The following is a 15,990-nucleotide window of genomic DNA, read 5'->3' as shown; positions in this document are numbered from 1 at the left end:
TGGCACACATTTAAGGGCTGAAATCATTCTCTGCTGAACGACTGATGATGTCTCAGAGAATAGAAACCCTAGGGAAGGCATCAGTAAACCTCATTTCTCTTTCAGAAGCGTGTGGATGTTGAAAGACCACTGAAATGATTGGAACGAGAGACGTTCAGTCTGAATATCTCCTATACAAGACGTCACAGTGGCACAGTGGCATTGAAGATTTTCTCTATGCTACAGAGCATACAGTATGTTCCCTATGAAATATACATAATTTTGACTATATGTTCACTGTGTAAAAGACAAATGAAACTGCAACAAAATGAATAATTTAGTCAAACACCATGAGCTGGCTCCAGACTTGGCTAGACTGCAAGCTGGCCTTTTTTTAAATGTGAAATGTGAAGTCCTTTATTCATCAGAGCAGTTACTGCTTACTGTCACGTCTAAAAACTCAAGTCTAACTGTGATCTTTGCCTCTACAGAAGGTAGGTGTTTTTTTGTTTTCTCTGAGAGCTTCAGTGCACATGCAACAGGCGTTTGCTATCAAACATGTATACGCTACAGTTACATGCAAAATACTGTAGACCAGTTTCACACAGATAATTAAATGCTCTCATCTACTGACCTCAACTAATGGTAGCTTAATTAACAGATGGAAACAAGAACAGAGAGGGAATCATGCTGAAGTGTTCATAACAGCTCTCAGTGTTGCAATGCTACTATTCCCTAAAAGCTCAAATCATCCAACAGGTTGTTTTCTGTTTCATCTGGATAATACTTGTCATGTGACTTCCCCTGCTTGTTTGTCTGTGCGGGAGACTTTGTGAGATTTTTTTTGCTTGGCCTAATGGAACACAATTATCTTGTTTGCCAGCTTGAACAAAAAGCACGTCTTGAGCTCCATTACACCACAATATTGCAACCGAAAAATCTTTCAACATAACAGACGTTTAAAGGTCTCATCAGCAGACACCTATCCTACATACTGTAAGTCAGGCTTTTCAAACAATACAGCATCTTGGCTGACAGTGCACAACCTGCCAGTGCTGAGTCAAAACCATACAATCCAAAACTGAAGAAAGATACTCAAAAGGGATTAGCTATTGAGAGGTTGATTATGCAGAGATTTTGGTAATGGGTTTGGCAATTTGGCCCTGCTGCTTTGTGTGACAGGCGCCTGCTGTAACACAGATAATCAGACCTCCTGTTTGCCTGAGGTGAATTCCCTGCTGAGGAGCAGAAACAGGGATTCAAATTGAATGCAATCTGCCAGCTGAGAGTCATAGGGACTCTGGTGCTGAGGGAGGCTGAACCTTACTGTATATTTCACTTTAAATTATATTATGTCTTGACTTAGCCTTAAATTGGTACAACCAATTTAAATGTGTAACCCAGGTTAAATCTTAATATTTTGATGGAACTTCTAATGTGCACATTGAAGGGGAACTCAACCGATTTTACACATCAATGTACAGTTTAGTTTACATATTGAAATCTGATAAATTGCCTCAAGAGGGGGCGTGGAGTTAGAAAGAAGTCAGGTTACCAGACCTCTGTAGCCCGCTATTCACCTCTGCTTGAGCTTACATTAAAGGTGGAGTAGGTAAGACTTATAAAACTAACTTTCTGTCATATTTGCTGAAACTGACCCTATGTTCAAGTAGAACTACATGAAATAGGTAATTAAAAAAAATCTGGCTCCTCTGGCACCACCTACAGCCTGTAGTGCGATTTGCAAAAATCCACCGCTCCCTGTTCAGATGCACCAATCAGGGCCAGGGGGGGTGTCTAACTGCGTGTCAATCACTGCTCATGCACACACATTCATTCTCCCTTGTGGGGGGAGGGGCGTAGGAGACCGTTTTGGGCTTTAGCAGAAAGGGGGGAGGGACTGAGAAGTTGTTGATGTTCAAATGTTTTGGCTAAGTCCTGGATCTTCCCAGTCCTACCTACAGCACCTTTAAACTTTTTTTTTCTGTCCATTGTGAGTTTGACAATGTTATCGGGCTGCAATGCTAAATCAGTAGAGTACTCTTTCAATAAAACCCTGATGCAGATTTATGAACCATGGCACTGGTGAAAACTGCCTTTTGATGTATCTACTGATGCAACTATTTACTACATCGCAAAGCTGAAATAGAATAAATCAAATTAATACATTTAGACTGAGTAAAACAAAAGGCCCTCCTCTCCTATACCAAAAACATCATAATAAAAATAACAATTACCTCTCCTTTTTTTGACCTCCCTCTCCTCCACTAATACTTTTCGTGCAGTCAGTCTGGGCTGGTGAACCCAATTTATCCACAGGATCCATCCCTTTGTATCAGCTGCTTCCCTCAGAGGACCACAATTCTTGATTTCAGCTCAGCTCTCAACCATAAAGGTAATTTATATGAGCATACTTTAGGCGGACCTCTGTAAGTAATTAGCAAGGCGCAATATGACAGGGATATGAATACATTACAACAAAGATCCATTTATGAGTCACACACCAAGGCGATCGATCCTTAATGGGATTTAATGCTTGTTGTTTTCTGGTCAATGCAACAGAAATATAACCATGCATCAGATCAAGAGATTGCCACTTCTTATAAGCCCCTGCACAGCTGTTGGTCCTCCGCTGTGCTGCCCATAAGAAGCCCTCAGCCCACTGGACGAGGAGTCCAATCTATCAAGGCAATCTCAGTAATTACAGATGATGGACTACCAGCCGCTTAACAGCAAGAGAGGTACTCATTTGCTAATAATACCATATTTGGGTTCCTGTGTCTGCTCACAGAAATTAGTATTAGATGTCAAAACAACAACTACTCTGCCATGGCAACAATTAAGTGTTTCATACATGTAGTACTTCATGTATCACTTATTAATAACAGCCGGGGGCATTTGTTGTTGTTATTTTGGTACGACTGTGGGGCAGCAGCAACTTCTCATCAAATGTATCCAGACTCTAAGACACAGGAAGGGTGACACTATTGATAATGTGCTTTTTTGAAGATCACGTTTTACAAATGTTTCTAAGGGGTTTCTAATATTCTCTGAAGGCACAGAACAGCAGATATAACATATTAGCCTCCATATGGTGTATGGTAATTTCCAACAGAAAAATGCAAACTATTAAACAATGCCTTCTAAATGCTTTATAATCTATATGGTGGGAAAAAAAATATGTGTAGATAGAAGGCAGACAGAAAATTGTCAAGCGTTGTTTTTTGTTTTGTTTTGTTTTTCTTTATTGAACAGCTAATTACTAGTAACAAGGCAGGTTAAACAAAGTATTAAAATCCATATGTATCTTAGTAACACAAATAAAATATCTAAAATAAAAGATCTAATAAGAAAATTAATTAAAGTACATGAATTGTAAACAATAAAAACAAACAATATAATAAAAAAATTAAGTTAAAGGTCAGTACATTCAAACTCTATTAATTTATACAATCTTACACCTCCTACCACATTTTAAACTCAAATATTTTAGGGATTTACAATATAATAAAATTCATTACAAATGAAAAATGGGTGGGGTTTTCATACATTTGGCTTTGTGTAGGCTATTAAATATTTTGCCACCATGAGAACAGTGTTAATCAGCAGATTATCTAGTCTCTCTTTCTTAACCAGTCCATTCATTACATCTACATGTGATTTGAGTTCAACAGTTATAATCACATTTCATAAGTATAGTCAAGCTCTAATTGTATTAAATAAATGATCTGGTAAAATGTGCCATAAACTGTCTTCTGAACCCACATCAAATAGTTTTTGAAATGTTTAGTGTTTTGTATTTGAGGCTTGAGATTAGCTATCTATCAATCCATATTTTTCTTTCTACATCTAAACTTCACACATAGGCACATGCATTTAAAGGTATCCAATTCTTCTGTGTGTGAGAGAGAAAGCGAGTAAGAATGCAATGATTTGGACAACAGGTTCCTGCTGGGCCATATTCAACAGGTTCCTATAATGATGGACCATTTGATGAAAACAGCCAAGAGTAAAGCCTCTCCAACGCATTTAAATAATCACAAAACTTTGGATTTCTTGATTAAGACGTACTTGAGAAACAGCACTCAGTACAATTTGAAGAGTTAATTAAGAAAGCAGCAGGGTGACTCAAGGGCTGCCACATCCCAATCAAGGAAGAGCTAAATGTGTTCTACTAAGATGATCATTTTAATAACATGATGCTGCTGTTAATGAATACGATTGCGTGATGCAGTCTGTTGCGAGCCTGTTACAGATGTGCAGCTAGAGCAGCCAATTGCTGCGATTAAAGTGGCTCCCTCCATTATTAGGGTGAATGTGTGGCGATGCAGGTGCCTGATGCTCATCTGTCTCTTCTGTGATTAGTTTAACAAGCTTAGAGCCCACATGTGTTGTGAATAATCTCATTATACTTTCTATGAGCAAAAGGAATTAATCACAGGATGTGATTGCTAAATCCCTTTATGAATGTTTCTCTTTGTGTTGGAAATGTACAAGGTTTCTGGGCATTATCTGACTTTCAATGCTCCAGCTTGTGAAGCTGTTAACAGATGTCAAAGATGGATGCTTTTAACAGCCTTTCTCAAAGTTGCAGCTTAAATCAGTTCCATTTGCCCACGTCTGCACTTTTGTAGGTCTTTGAAATAATTCCGCTTTACATGTTTTGGAGGTCTGAAAGTCCTAAAGGTGTAGAGCCAAAGGAAAGAGATGCAACAACTACATTTGAGCAGGTTTAAGAAATGTAATGGTTTGGAGGTTTCCTAAAATTGTTAAAAAGTGTTAAACAAATGTTAAATTGCTAAAAATACAGGCACAGTGGGTGAATATTGTACTTTATTGTTTGATATTGTAACCGCTCATTACTGAACAAAGGCTGCAAATGTCTTTTTGTTTGAGGCGTTGCCAATATTCATCATAGTAGAAACAGATCATTATTACAAATCATTATGTTGGGTACAGCAGTGTAGTAGGTCTTTGACGGAAGCTTACAACAACTTCATACTTTACATAACCCCTTTGCAGAACTTCTCTCAAACACATTTGTAGTACTCATGTCAGGTGATGAAGAAAGCTGCATTTCTTTTAACACCCAGAACTATTTTAAACGTTTTCCACTAAAAAAAGAAGAGTAAACACCCCGTGGCAGAACAGATGCATTGGAAACAGAAACAATCATCACTCTTGCTTTTAAAAGACAACCATTACTGATGAGCAGTGAACCTTGAAATGTATTCCTGATAAACAGCGATGCAAAACAAACAAGGGAAGAGGTTCACTATGATCAATGAACTGCTTATGTAAAATACTTTAGAATTTCAAAGCTTTTGAGAGGCTTTTTGCTACAAGGACTTTTCACAGCACTTTATAATTGGTCCTTTCGGTCAGATGAAAGTAAGGTGAGACGAGCAGACGCTGTGCATTTCACCCCAGCTAAAATACTAAAGCATGTAGCTTTGATGTATGTACTTGTACCATCATTTGCATCCTTAAGTGTTTCTGATTTACATTAATGACCATATGTGTATGGAATGTGTTGTTTGCATACAGAATAAGATAGGGTACAACTGCTGGGCAGCTGTGCCAATGTACTAAAAAGGAAGCTTCTTCTGAACGTCCCTTCCACACTGCATACCAACAAAATTGTGAAAGATGGCATGGTGTCTGTCTGCCCACAACTACTGTAAGGATATAGCCTTAACTAAGTTAAATGTGTTAGCTTGCCAATACATTACAACTCGGCCATATTTACCTTCTTCCCTGCAGTGATAGTAGACACTGGGACAAAGAGCCAAAGAGACTATTAGGGGTGGGGGATATGACAATATTCTAGGATGCATTATTGTCATTGTACAATACAGTATTGCACAATAAAATGTAGTTGTAGCCCCTTCCATGTTACACACAAAAAAAGTACAGCTTTAAGGCAATATTGCATTTTAGTATTTTTGCATCAAATTGATGGTTTAGTCCGATATTTAATTCACTTCATTAGACAATACATTCCCATCTTATTTACGCTATAAAGTGCTTTTTTGATTGATTTTCTGCAGAACTTTTACAGTTTTGACATTTTTATGTACAATTTTATCCATGTCAGCCAATCCTAGACTACCAAACCCTTCATCTGTGAAGTCAGCAGGAGACTTATGCTGCGTTCATGCCACCTGGGAATATCAGGGACCGCCCCCGTGATTACGTTGTTTTTCCGACTGCCAGCATTCACATGGTCAGGATGCGTGTTCTTCTTCTGTTATATTGGCGTTTGGCATAACAACTTGTTGCATGACTGCCACCAACGGTTGGCCGTAGCCTAGAGCATCAGGTGTGTGAAAACATGGAGGCCACAATAACAAAAGATTTGCTGCTGTTTTCTTATACGAGCATAGAAACAGCACATGGACAGGTGTTTGTTTTATCTGCAGGACAACCAACGGGAAAGGACACAGGTAAGGTGTTTTTTTTAATATATGGGCCTATTTATGAATAATTTTAAACATGTTATGTTTCTTGGCAGAGGCATTTGTCCACAATAAACAGTTTGTCATTGAAATATGTTCAGTGAACCAAAGTCACCTACATCAAACGTCAGTTGTCAACAACGCATCACCAACTGGGAAACTCGGTTAGCAAAATCTAGCCTGAGTTTCCCACCTCTGATTCCCACATGAAGGGACGTGAATGATGACGTTTTCACTCGGAAAAATGTTTTTTGATGTCTATGAAGGCAGCATAAATTTTTGTTCACTAACAACAGTGGACATGATTTTGTCTTTTACATTTTTTAGAAATGATTTATGGTGTTCAAGTAATAAACAAAAAAAAAAAAGTGCTAATATCCTCAACAATGGGTATATTAAAAATGAGAATGTTCCAAATGTTCTTTTATTCTGTTAAGTCAGAAAATTATTAAATTCCCATCACAAATTCCTCAAACCAGAAGTGACATTTTGTTTTGTGTGAACAGTCTAAACTAAAAATATATTCAGAAGAAAAGCATCAGATGCTCACATCTGAGAAGCTCAGACCAGCAATTGTTTGGTATTTTTGCATGGAAAATCAATTATCAACATGGTCAAGAAATATTTGACGCACTGGATAAGAAAAGGCTTAAAAACTTAAAATTGTATCTTTATTTTTATACCGAAAAAGCAACAAAATGCAGGATACAGTATACTATGTTACCAAATGTCCAACCAGTCACAATTGGGTGCCCAAGGTAAATTGAACAGTAGTCTCACATATTCAACTCACTGAGTATAAATGTCCTGTCTGAACCAAGGTCAGTGGAATTATTGCTAAGAAAACCTAACATTAAAAAGACTATTGTTTGGAGAAGTCATTAAAAGGCTTGCACTCTCATTTCCATTACGTACATGCAGTCACATTCACAAACATCACATATACCATCTTACAGTCATACAAATTACTTTTAATGAAAAGAATTCAAAAGGGAACATCAAAAACTAGATTTAAAAAAAAAAAAAAAAAAAGTCTCATTTGTCATGATCTACTGCACATCCTTGAACATTTTCCCCCACACTAGGAGACGAGTTCTCATAAAAAGGAGTGTGAGGAGGCCAGGACCTCTCACACTCCCATGGCTCAGCACAGGAAGTCACACATAGATCAACACCCTCCCCAGATTTAGGCATCGTGTAAAAGGCCCCACCTCGAAACAGAACAAACGATGTCTGAGATGGACATCAGCTCTCCTGCTTGTCTTTGACCAAAAGGACTGTGTGCTGCCCTCCACTGGAGGCCATGAGTACTGCACGGTTCTCCAGCTGCTTGCCTGTCATCTTTACAGGGCTCCACTCGTCATCCTCCTCTCCTGTGCCAAGCTGCAGGCTGGTGCCCATGCCCCAGGCATACACAGATCCTAAAGTAAGCACAGCCAACCGTCAGTGGAGGAAGCTTTTTTTTTTTTTTTTTTTTTTTTTTTACAATCTTAGCTTATTACCAACATTAGACAAATTCAATTGACACGCAGTTTGGAAAAACAAAAAAAATACTATTCCTATCAGCTAGCAGAGAACTTGCTGTAATAATGGATATTTATTGTACTTCCAACTTCACTTAAAATAACCTATGTTTGTGATTTTCTGACAAAGGTCTTTAAGTGAATAATAACAGTCCTCTGTAAATAAAAGGCAGAGAAGCAAGCTGCTGTTTTACAGTCATAAAACGTGTTGCAAGAAACACTCAGAAGTTGAAACTCAACCCTCTGCTGCATTTGCTTCGTTTCTCACCTTCTCTGGTGACCGCGTAGCTGACAGACGCCCCGCATGTCAACCCACTGGCCGGCTCCATCCCCTTCACCGGCGTGGGGTCACTCATCTCTTCTGCCCCCTGGCCCAGACCAAGACGACCATACTCTGCTCTGCCCAGGCTATATACCTGTCCTAAAAGATGGAGACAGGGATTCATTTATTTTATGTCAAAGTACTTCAGCTTAAACCACCTGGGTCCTTGATGTCCCCTACTCGTGGAGAGAAGAGAAAGAAAGGAGAAAATTAAACAAAACAGAATTTTCACTTACACTTTTTCTATTGTACTCCCTTGTAATGATAATTAATATCTTGTTTTATCTATTACCTTTTTCAACCATTTTCAGCCAGGGTTTGGGTTATATTATTGAAATTACAAAGAAATTAGGTAATCACTGTCAATATGTACAACAGACAGGACTCGACTGAGTGCTGAAACATGACTTGCAACATCAGTTGTATATTACCTGTGCACTTAAAATCTGTCTTGATGGGATCACACAGTCTGATAATCATACTTATTTAGTTTTAATATAGTTAGTTGGAGCTTACCTTCACTATCAAGGCAGAGTGTGTGATGTTGTCCTCCAGAGAAGTCCACCCAGGAGGTGGTAGAGTTTTTGAAGCATGTCAGTTTGACTGGGACAAAACACATCTTGGTGTGTTTAGTACCTGAATAAAAAAAGGTGTAAGAACAAATAAAAAAACAGTCACAATTACTTTAGAGCAGAATGTGAGCAACTGACTCAGAGCTAACAGTAAAGCAGTGGCAGATACCACTGCAGTTACGTTATAACAAACAAATTTCAATTGACGTTATCAAAGCACTGCCATACTTACCCAGCTGGTGATAGTTGGAGAGACCAAAACCATAAACATGCCCCTCTTTTGACAGAGCAAAGGTGAGGTACGCCCCACAAAAGGCATCTATGAAGTGAACTTTCCCTTTGAGTTTTACCATCTGTGGCTCCAGCAACCGGCCTGAAATCACAGGACACACAGTCAGCCAGAACGCCACAGCCATACACTTTACACATGAAAACATCTATTGTTAATCACAAATCGGAGAATAATGTATTGTACGTAGTAGCGTATGTAAACTGTACACGTATGTTCCATCATGAGTTGATGCTTTGGGCTTGGAAAGGCTCGTTACTTACTGAGGCCTTTCCTGCCTCCTCGGTTTGAAAAATGCTCAGGCACTCTTCCCAGCTGCCCCTGCTCTGCAGTGCCTGATGTGTAAAGATTGCCATCCAGCGTAACCAGTACAAGGTGGTCGTTACCTGTTAAAGGGAGTCATTTCAATAAAACAGAAACACTGTATGCTGCATATTAACTTCTAACAAACAAAAACATTTGAAAAGTAAAGAGAACCGTTTCTTACCTGATGCAATTTTCACGACAGGTTCTGTCATGGGGACTTTGATTGGAACGATGCATGTTTTCATGGGCTCCAAAAGACCTATTACACCACTGTTATCCTGGGGTATATTATTAGTTAAACCCAGAGATCCACAATGCTCATGTTTTGGGAGGATGGTTTCATCTACTTTTGCAGTGTGACTATGTTTTTTTTATATATATATATATATATATATATATATATATATATATATATATATATATATTTCGTAAGCCCTTTTCTTTTTGTTTGGGTTTGCTACAACCACATCCCTAGAGCTGGCTCAGGCATTTGCACATACTTCCATTACCAACTCTGAAGTTGAACATAGTCCAAAATACCTTCAGTAATACATTAGTCCATACACTATGTAGCTTCTGACTTTGCTGACCTTAGTAAATGCAATGTAGGTTGTGTCCATATATCAGATACAACGGCACTGTCTTTCTAGTCTACTGGACAGACTCGCACACCAAATTGAACTGAGCTAAAAGGCAAACCCAACCTACCTGTTAATCAAGCTTAACCAAAAGTATTTTAATCTGCTTTACTTATTTTTTTACTTGATTTCTCTTGAATGATTAAACACCTTGGTGAGTGGACGTAGAATTCAAAGTGTGAGCCGACTTAGGAACGATGACTACAACAGAATATGGTGGAGTGTTGACTTCCCAAATTTCTTCTGAATGGAAATTAGCTAATGGAATGTATAATATACATAAAAAACATTCTTAATATAAATTAGATCTATGAGAACAATAACACGTTTAATAGGATATTTTCTCAAAACAGAGGTTACAGTCTTTCACACAGTTCATTTTAGCACTGTCAAAAATCTACTGGGAATGCATAGGGTAGGCAGAGGTAATAGAGATGTAATTGCCAGTGTGCCACCGAGTATTAATAATGGGAAAAACCCATCAGTAACTTAGCAAGAGGAGTGATAAGTGCTGTGAGATGAAAACAATGAAGAATGGCATAACTAAGGATCATCGAACTATGTTTGAATGTCTTTACTTTAGTCTTTAATGAGTTACAACTAGGTCTGGGCGATAAAACGATCTTGAAAACGGTTCAGATTTCACAAAAGTGACGAGGAGCAGATTAAGCAAAACATGTCGGCAGTTGGTGCCAAAAAGGGCGAGAAACTCAACAAATCTTTTCCATCACCTGAACAGGTTTCAGTCAGCGACCACACCGAGTATGAAAATGCGGACTCACGCTGGCTTGAGTCCACACACACAGTAGCAACGTTACCGTTTGTCTGTTCTGTTAACAGCGCTAGCATTAGCTGTGCTGCAGCTGCTGTGCTGCGCCAAAACAACAATCAATCATGTGGTCTTTTGTGGCCATTGCCCCATATAAAAAGCATTCAAAAAAGGAGCAAACATATTACGAGTGCTATTTCTATTGGTTTACACATGCACTTGTTTACTTTGTTTGGTTTTGTGATACCTCCACAAACACGTGAGATGCTTTCTAGGCAGGAGTTTACACCTAATGTTGCTTTTAGGTAGTTTTAGAATGTTTACAAAATCAAAAGAAATGTAGCCAAAACTGACTACTCATTTGTTGCACTTGTTGATTTTGCAAACACAAAAAAGGAAAACGTAATTATAACATGACACCTACCAGGAAAACAGGGCTATATTTTCTTTTGCCCGTAGAGGGCGCCACTACAAAATATTGTGATAAATTTGCTATATCGCCCAGCCCTAGTTACAATGTGAAGCTGTTTTTGTCCCCAAGCATGTAACATGCTTCAACGATCAGAGATGTATTCATGTACCACATAAAGCAAAGATTACAGAAATCAGAAAGATTTCAAAAGCTCAGACTATGGGAAGAACATCTTTTAAGCAGAGGCAATTAGAGAGGTCTGAGGAAAGAGACACACCATTGCGGATACAAGGCTTGCTAAGGGTCAAGGCAGTAACATATTTGTGGGGTGACACTTTAGTGAGATGCTACTGGTTAGATAATGGAGGAGCTGATGGAGAGAGAGCCTGGTGCGTTTGAATAATGGCAATACGACTAGAATAGTAATTATTACAGGAAATGAATCCTGACCTCACATTAAGAAAGGAATCAAATGGAAGAGATATCACTCATACCATAATGTTCACCATAATGGTCAAGTATATTTTTCTTATAGTTGTGCCAGATCTGTTTGCAGTTGATGGAGCTCTGTGAAAGTGGGGTGGGTGGACAAATTATATAGTCATGAAAATAAAAGTATTAATGAAATTAATTTAAGTTAAAGTTCTTCTCTGCGGAGATAACATCTTAATGTTAAGAGTGAAATTGAATGAGCTAGGGGCTGATATTTAGTTTTTCTATTTTGTAGAACTCTTTCAGACAAAAAACTAGTTAGGCTGCTCTGTCAAAGAGTTGCACAAACTAAGATGATCCATCAGCCATGCTGGAAATATGGACAGACTCAGGGCGAAGTTGGAGTTGGAAACAAAACAAAATCAGAGCAAATGGAGATTTTATATATCACACCCTGAAGAAGGCTGTCAGTGCCGCTACGCGTGGGGTGCTTCTCCCAATGTCTTTTAAATTTTCTATCATGAAATAGCCAGTAAAATAAAGGCTTTTTAAGTAATTTTGAAGAAGAGTTCCTTGGATTATTTATTTTTCTCTACATTTAATTGAATTCCCGACCCCAAAGAGCACCTTCAAGCATTTGATTGAACTTCCTGAGCACCCTGGACTTTTTTGTCTTTCGGAGATTTTATATAATCAACGAATGAAAGAAAGTTTGATTTGGTTATTGCAAACAGCAATCATACTCAAAGAGAGTATATTTTTTATATATATTAGTTACATTAGTTTTTTTTACAAATGGGGACACAGGAAAGTGGATGTACATATTGTACATCAAGGTTGCGACGTTGTTGACATTGTACTGAGTAGAGATGGACAAAGCCGGAAAGTGTTAATATATTTAGACTCAAGCTCTGTGCTAATGAGCTTTGAAGTGTTTAAATCAAATAGTCAGCGGGATATTCTGTATCATTTGCTCGAGTTCCAGTCAAGAGTAACTCTGAACAGCTTTTATCTTAATGTTTATGTCGCATCCATATCAAATTGGGCTGAAAGAAAATGAGACTGCAAATACCACGGAGATAGAACAAATACATACAAAGAACCAAATAGATTAATATGGAGTACATTATATATGAATAGCAGGTTTCATATGGTTTTTAGCTGTCTTGTCATTTTATCGGAAAACACTAAAAATCAGTGGAATGCTCGAGTGAATTATGCGAGACCCGCAAACTGCAAATACAGTATGTTTGTGACAGTTAAGTGTATGTGCAAGTTGAGTACAGAACATTTCTACTGGTGCTCATAAGTATTGTGCGTGTAGAGGATTAAAAAGGTTACAAAAATCTAGAGGAAAATCACACACACACACACACACACACACACACACACACACGAGGCTGAAAGCAGCAGGTAACTAACCCTGAAGGAGCCCCACATGTACACAGTTCCATCCTCTGTGAGTGCAGCTGTGTGGCTGTCCCCTGCCGACACCTGGACCACCTTCTCCTCCAGTGTCACCTTTCCTGGAACCATCTCAGAGCCCTCCTCTGTTGTGTCCCGACCAAGGGCACCTTCATCGTTACAGCCAAAAGTGTACACCTACAAAAAGAAGAAAGTATCAGTTTATCTGGGAAACTCAAGAACCTTAGTTAAAATGTTAATGGGAGCCATTGCCATACAATTTTAATTTGAAAAGAAATAAGACAGATGCCTTCCTTACATGGCCAGTGTCGCTGAGGCACACAGTGTGCATTCCCCCAGCCATCACTTGCAAAATTTTCTCTGGCAGGGACACAAGGGCTGGCTTCTTCCTCTCAATGATGTTCTCGCCTAGACCCAACTGTCCAACATCACCCTGGCCCAGAACAAGAACCTGACCCGCCTCCTTGCCATGACTCCTGTGGGAAACTGTTACACACAAACAAACACATACACAATTCCATACTAGTTGTTTAATTTGATCTTAGATGTTATTAGTCTTACAAGGCCAAACTTAACTGTGGCATGAGAAAAAGGCTATAGTAGATGAGGCAACTTGTTAAAACTGTGGTGGTGTGACATCATTTTCTCCCATAAACTGGGTATGTATTGTCATCTTAACAGCAATTTGATTTGGTTCTTCAAGTTAAAATAGCTATAATGGGTGTTTAAATGAAATCTCATTGTCTAGTCCAGTCTAGTTAACTCTTATCAACCCACCCCCCCTCCAGTGGTTTACCTTTCACTTTCTTGAGGTCTTTATCATCCTCCACAATAGGCTCAGACTTCCTCTTGGTGGCGGACTTTCTGGCAGGCATGACAGCAACACTTAAGGACTTGGGAAAAACATAAGAGGAGACTGGTGTAAGATTTCTTATAACCTACCATTGGTAAAAGTCACTGAGCTTTAAGTCACAAAAACACAACATTAAAAGGGGAGTTTGTTTATCAGAAGAAATTGTTTCACAATTTGTAGCACAAATGTAGCAGCAAAGCTTACTACTAAAAGTAGGTAAGTAGGTGTCTGCTGATCAACAATCACCACTTTGATTTGAGAGCTTTTAAAGCAAAATCAACAGCAACAATGCCTGAACTGTGGCTAAATTAACCACAAAACTACAAATCCAAAGGGGAATGGTGGTTGCAAGCTGAAAGTTACCAGGAGGTATAAACTGACACTTAACAGGATATTTGATTAACGTCGCAAAAATACCTCATAACTGAATCATAACCTCTAGACCACTAAACAAAAACTACAACACCATGGCCTCTCTACTGCAGGTCTTAACCCTTAGTGGCTTTGAGAACGACGGTTATTCATCGCAAGCAATATTGGCTTTTCTATAAACTCACAATCCTTCTGGCCGAACGACACAATCAGTCCTTGTTTTGGTCCCAACATTAACCAGGAGCCGTTGGGGTTCAACAGCTGTCAGAGAGTCATTTCAATGGCTGGCACAGTGTCAGGTTATATTACCCCACAGACAGTTGTGCTTCCTCTGCTTCCATGCTGTTGTGAAATGAACGTCCACAAACAACTGCTACAACTTAAACTAGAGTTACGCTAAGCTATCAGTGACACCAATATACATGTCTAGGGAGTGCTGTCAGTGCTTTAACATTTAGCTGCATAACGTTACAGCAGTTTAAAATAAACAGCGTGACCTAATGTTGCAGTAACTTCACGTTACCCATTTGTCCTTGCTAACATTTAGACAGCTAGCTAGCTAGCTAGGTTACCAAACGAGCTGCAAGTTACATGGCTGAGCTTCAGTCCCCTTCTTGATTGTAATACAGGCTAGTAATAGAGTAGGAACGTATGATGCAAAAGTCATGTTTTTACCACATAGCTAGAACATGTTAGTTGGCATTAACACTAGCTAACGTTAACGTTCAGAGCTGTTTGCTAGCCAGTGCTAACTAGCTAGCGGCGTTAGCATGACATTCGGGTATGAATGAACTACAATAACATAATGTATTGAGTGAACTGCATACATATTGCTTAAGTAATGTTTATTATTGTTGCCTTTTCCAGCGGGGAAGTTTAGGAGCTGATAGTTTACTAACCTGTGATATGCAGCTAGTAGTTTGAAGTTTGCCTACAAGTAAACGTGCACAGCCTGTTCCCGGTCTTGAGACACTCACCATGCGCACTAAACGCAAGACGTCACAATCTGGAACCCCCTGCTTCCTTAAAGAGACAGCAGCACTCTTTTTTTTTTTTGCAGTGGTGGAAGCAAGAAGCGATTAGATTATTTAGCTAGTCCATTAGCAGGTAAAAGTCTTGTATTCAAAATGTATATTGTCAATGTAAAAAAATGTAAAATGATGATGATGTAACGTTAAGTGGCATGCTATTGTATCTTTTTTTTTAACTAGTTAGGTAGTGTCTATAATTTATATATCTTAATTTAACATTAGTATAAAATATAACAATGTATTGTATTTCATAAGCTCATATCAAACATACATATTTAATGGATATTTCCCTATGCTTGAGTATTGTTTTTTGCATGATCCCCCAGTATGTGCCTATGTATATATTGTGTTGCAATCTGAGGATGCTGGTTTTCCTTATTATTCATTTAATCTACATTCTAGTGTTGTTTTGCAATCTGTGAATATATTTTATTCATTTGTGGGTTTATGGCCTTCATTCTGCTGCTCCAACAATGCAATTTCCTCACCTCACAGCATCACCTCAACATATGACATTTTGCCTTCAATGTTTATAAAATATCCTGCTTTAAACTTTTGGGATGTACATTTAAAAATGTATTCCAAGGTTCATATAGACACTTTCATTAT

General features: G+C 38.6%; 1 protein-coding gene across 3 annotated transcripts; it reads right to left on the bottom strand.

Moving 5' to 3' along the window:
- Nucleotides 1–7,086: 7,086 nt before the first annotated feature.
- On the bottom strand, nt 7,087–15,379 carry rcc1 (regulator of chromosome condensation 1). Of its 3 annotated transcripts, none has more exons than XM_031298794.2 (10): nt 15,250–15,379; nt 13,922–14,018; nt 13,424–13,611; nt 13,123–13,302; nt 9,631–9,727; nt 9,407–9,529; nt 9,087–9,227; nt 8,799–8,918; nt 8,229–8,381; nt 7,087–7,858 (listed from the first exon to the last, which is right to left on the bottom strand). In XM_031298794.2, the coding sequence occupies exons 1-10, from the start codon at nt 15,328–15,330 to the stop codon at nt 7,683–7,685; spliced, it is 1,356 nt and encodes a 451-aa protein (XP_031154654.1). In that variant the 5' UTR covers nt 15,331–15,379; the 3' UTR covers nt 7,087–7,682. The 3 variants fall into 3 exon arrangements, with proteins under 3 accessions (XP_031154654.1, XP_035862586.1, XP_031154655.1); XM_036006693.1 differs by having other exon boundaries at nt 13,922–14,010; nt 15,250–15,349; XM_031298795.2 differs by lacking the exon at nt 15,250–15,379 and adding an exon at nt 14,536–14,571.
- Nucleotides 15,380–15,990: the final 611 nt, after the last annotated feature.

Source organism: Sander lucioperca, chromosome 10 (genome assembly GCF_008315115.2).
Source record: "Sander lucioperca isolate FBNREF2018 chromosome 10, SLUC_FBN_1.2, whole genome shotgun sequence".
In the NCBI taxonomy this organism is placed as follows: Eukaryota; Metazoa; Chordata; class Actinopteri; order Perciformes; family Percidae; genus Sander; species Sander lucioperca.
This window is presented reverse-complemented; position numbering and strand designations above follow the sequence as displayed.

What these genes read in the sequence shown, in the direction of transcription:
- rcc1 (XM_031298794.2), bottom strand. Translation starts at nt 15,330, where the DNA reads ATGGTGAGTGTCTCAAGACCGGGAACAGGCTGTGCACGTTTACTTGTA. An exon ending in CTACTAGCTGCATATCACAG is followed by an intron (nt 14,019 to 15,249) that starts GTTAGTAAACTA and finishes GTTTTTCCCAAG; the next exon opens with TCCTTAAGTGTTGCTGTCAT. An exon ending in AGGAGGCAGGAAAGGCCTCA is followed by an intron (nt 9,228 to 9,406) that starts GTAAGTAACGAG and finishes CTGTGATTTCAG; the next exon opens with GCCGGTTGCTGGAGCCACAG.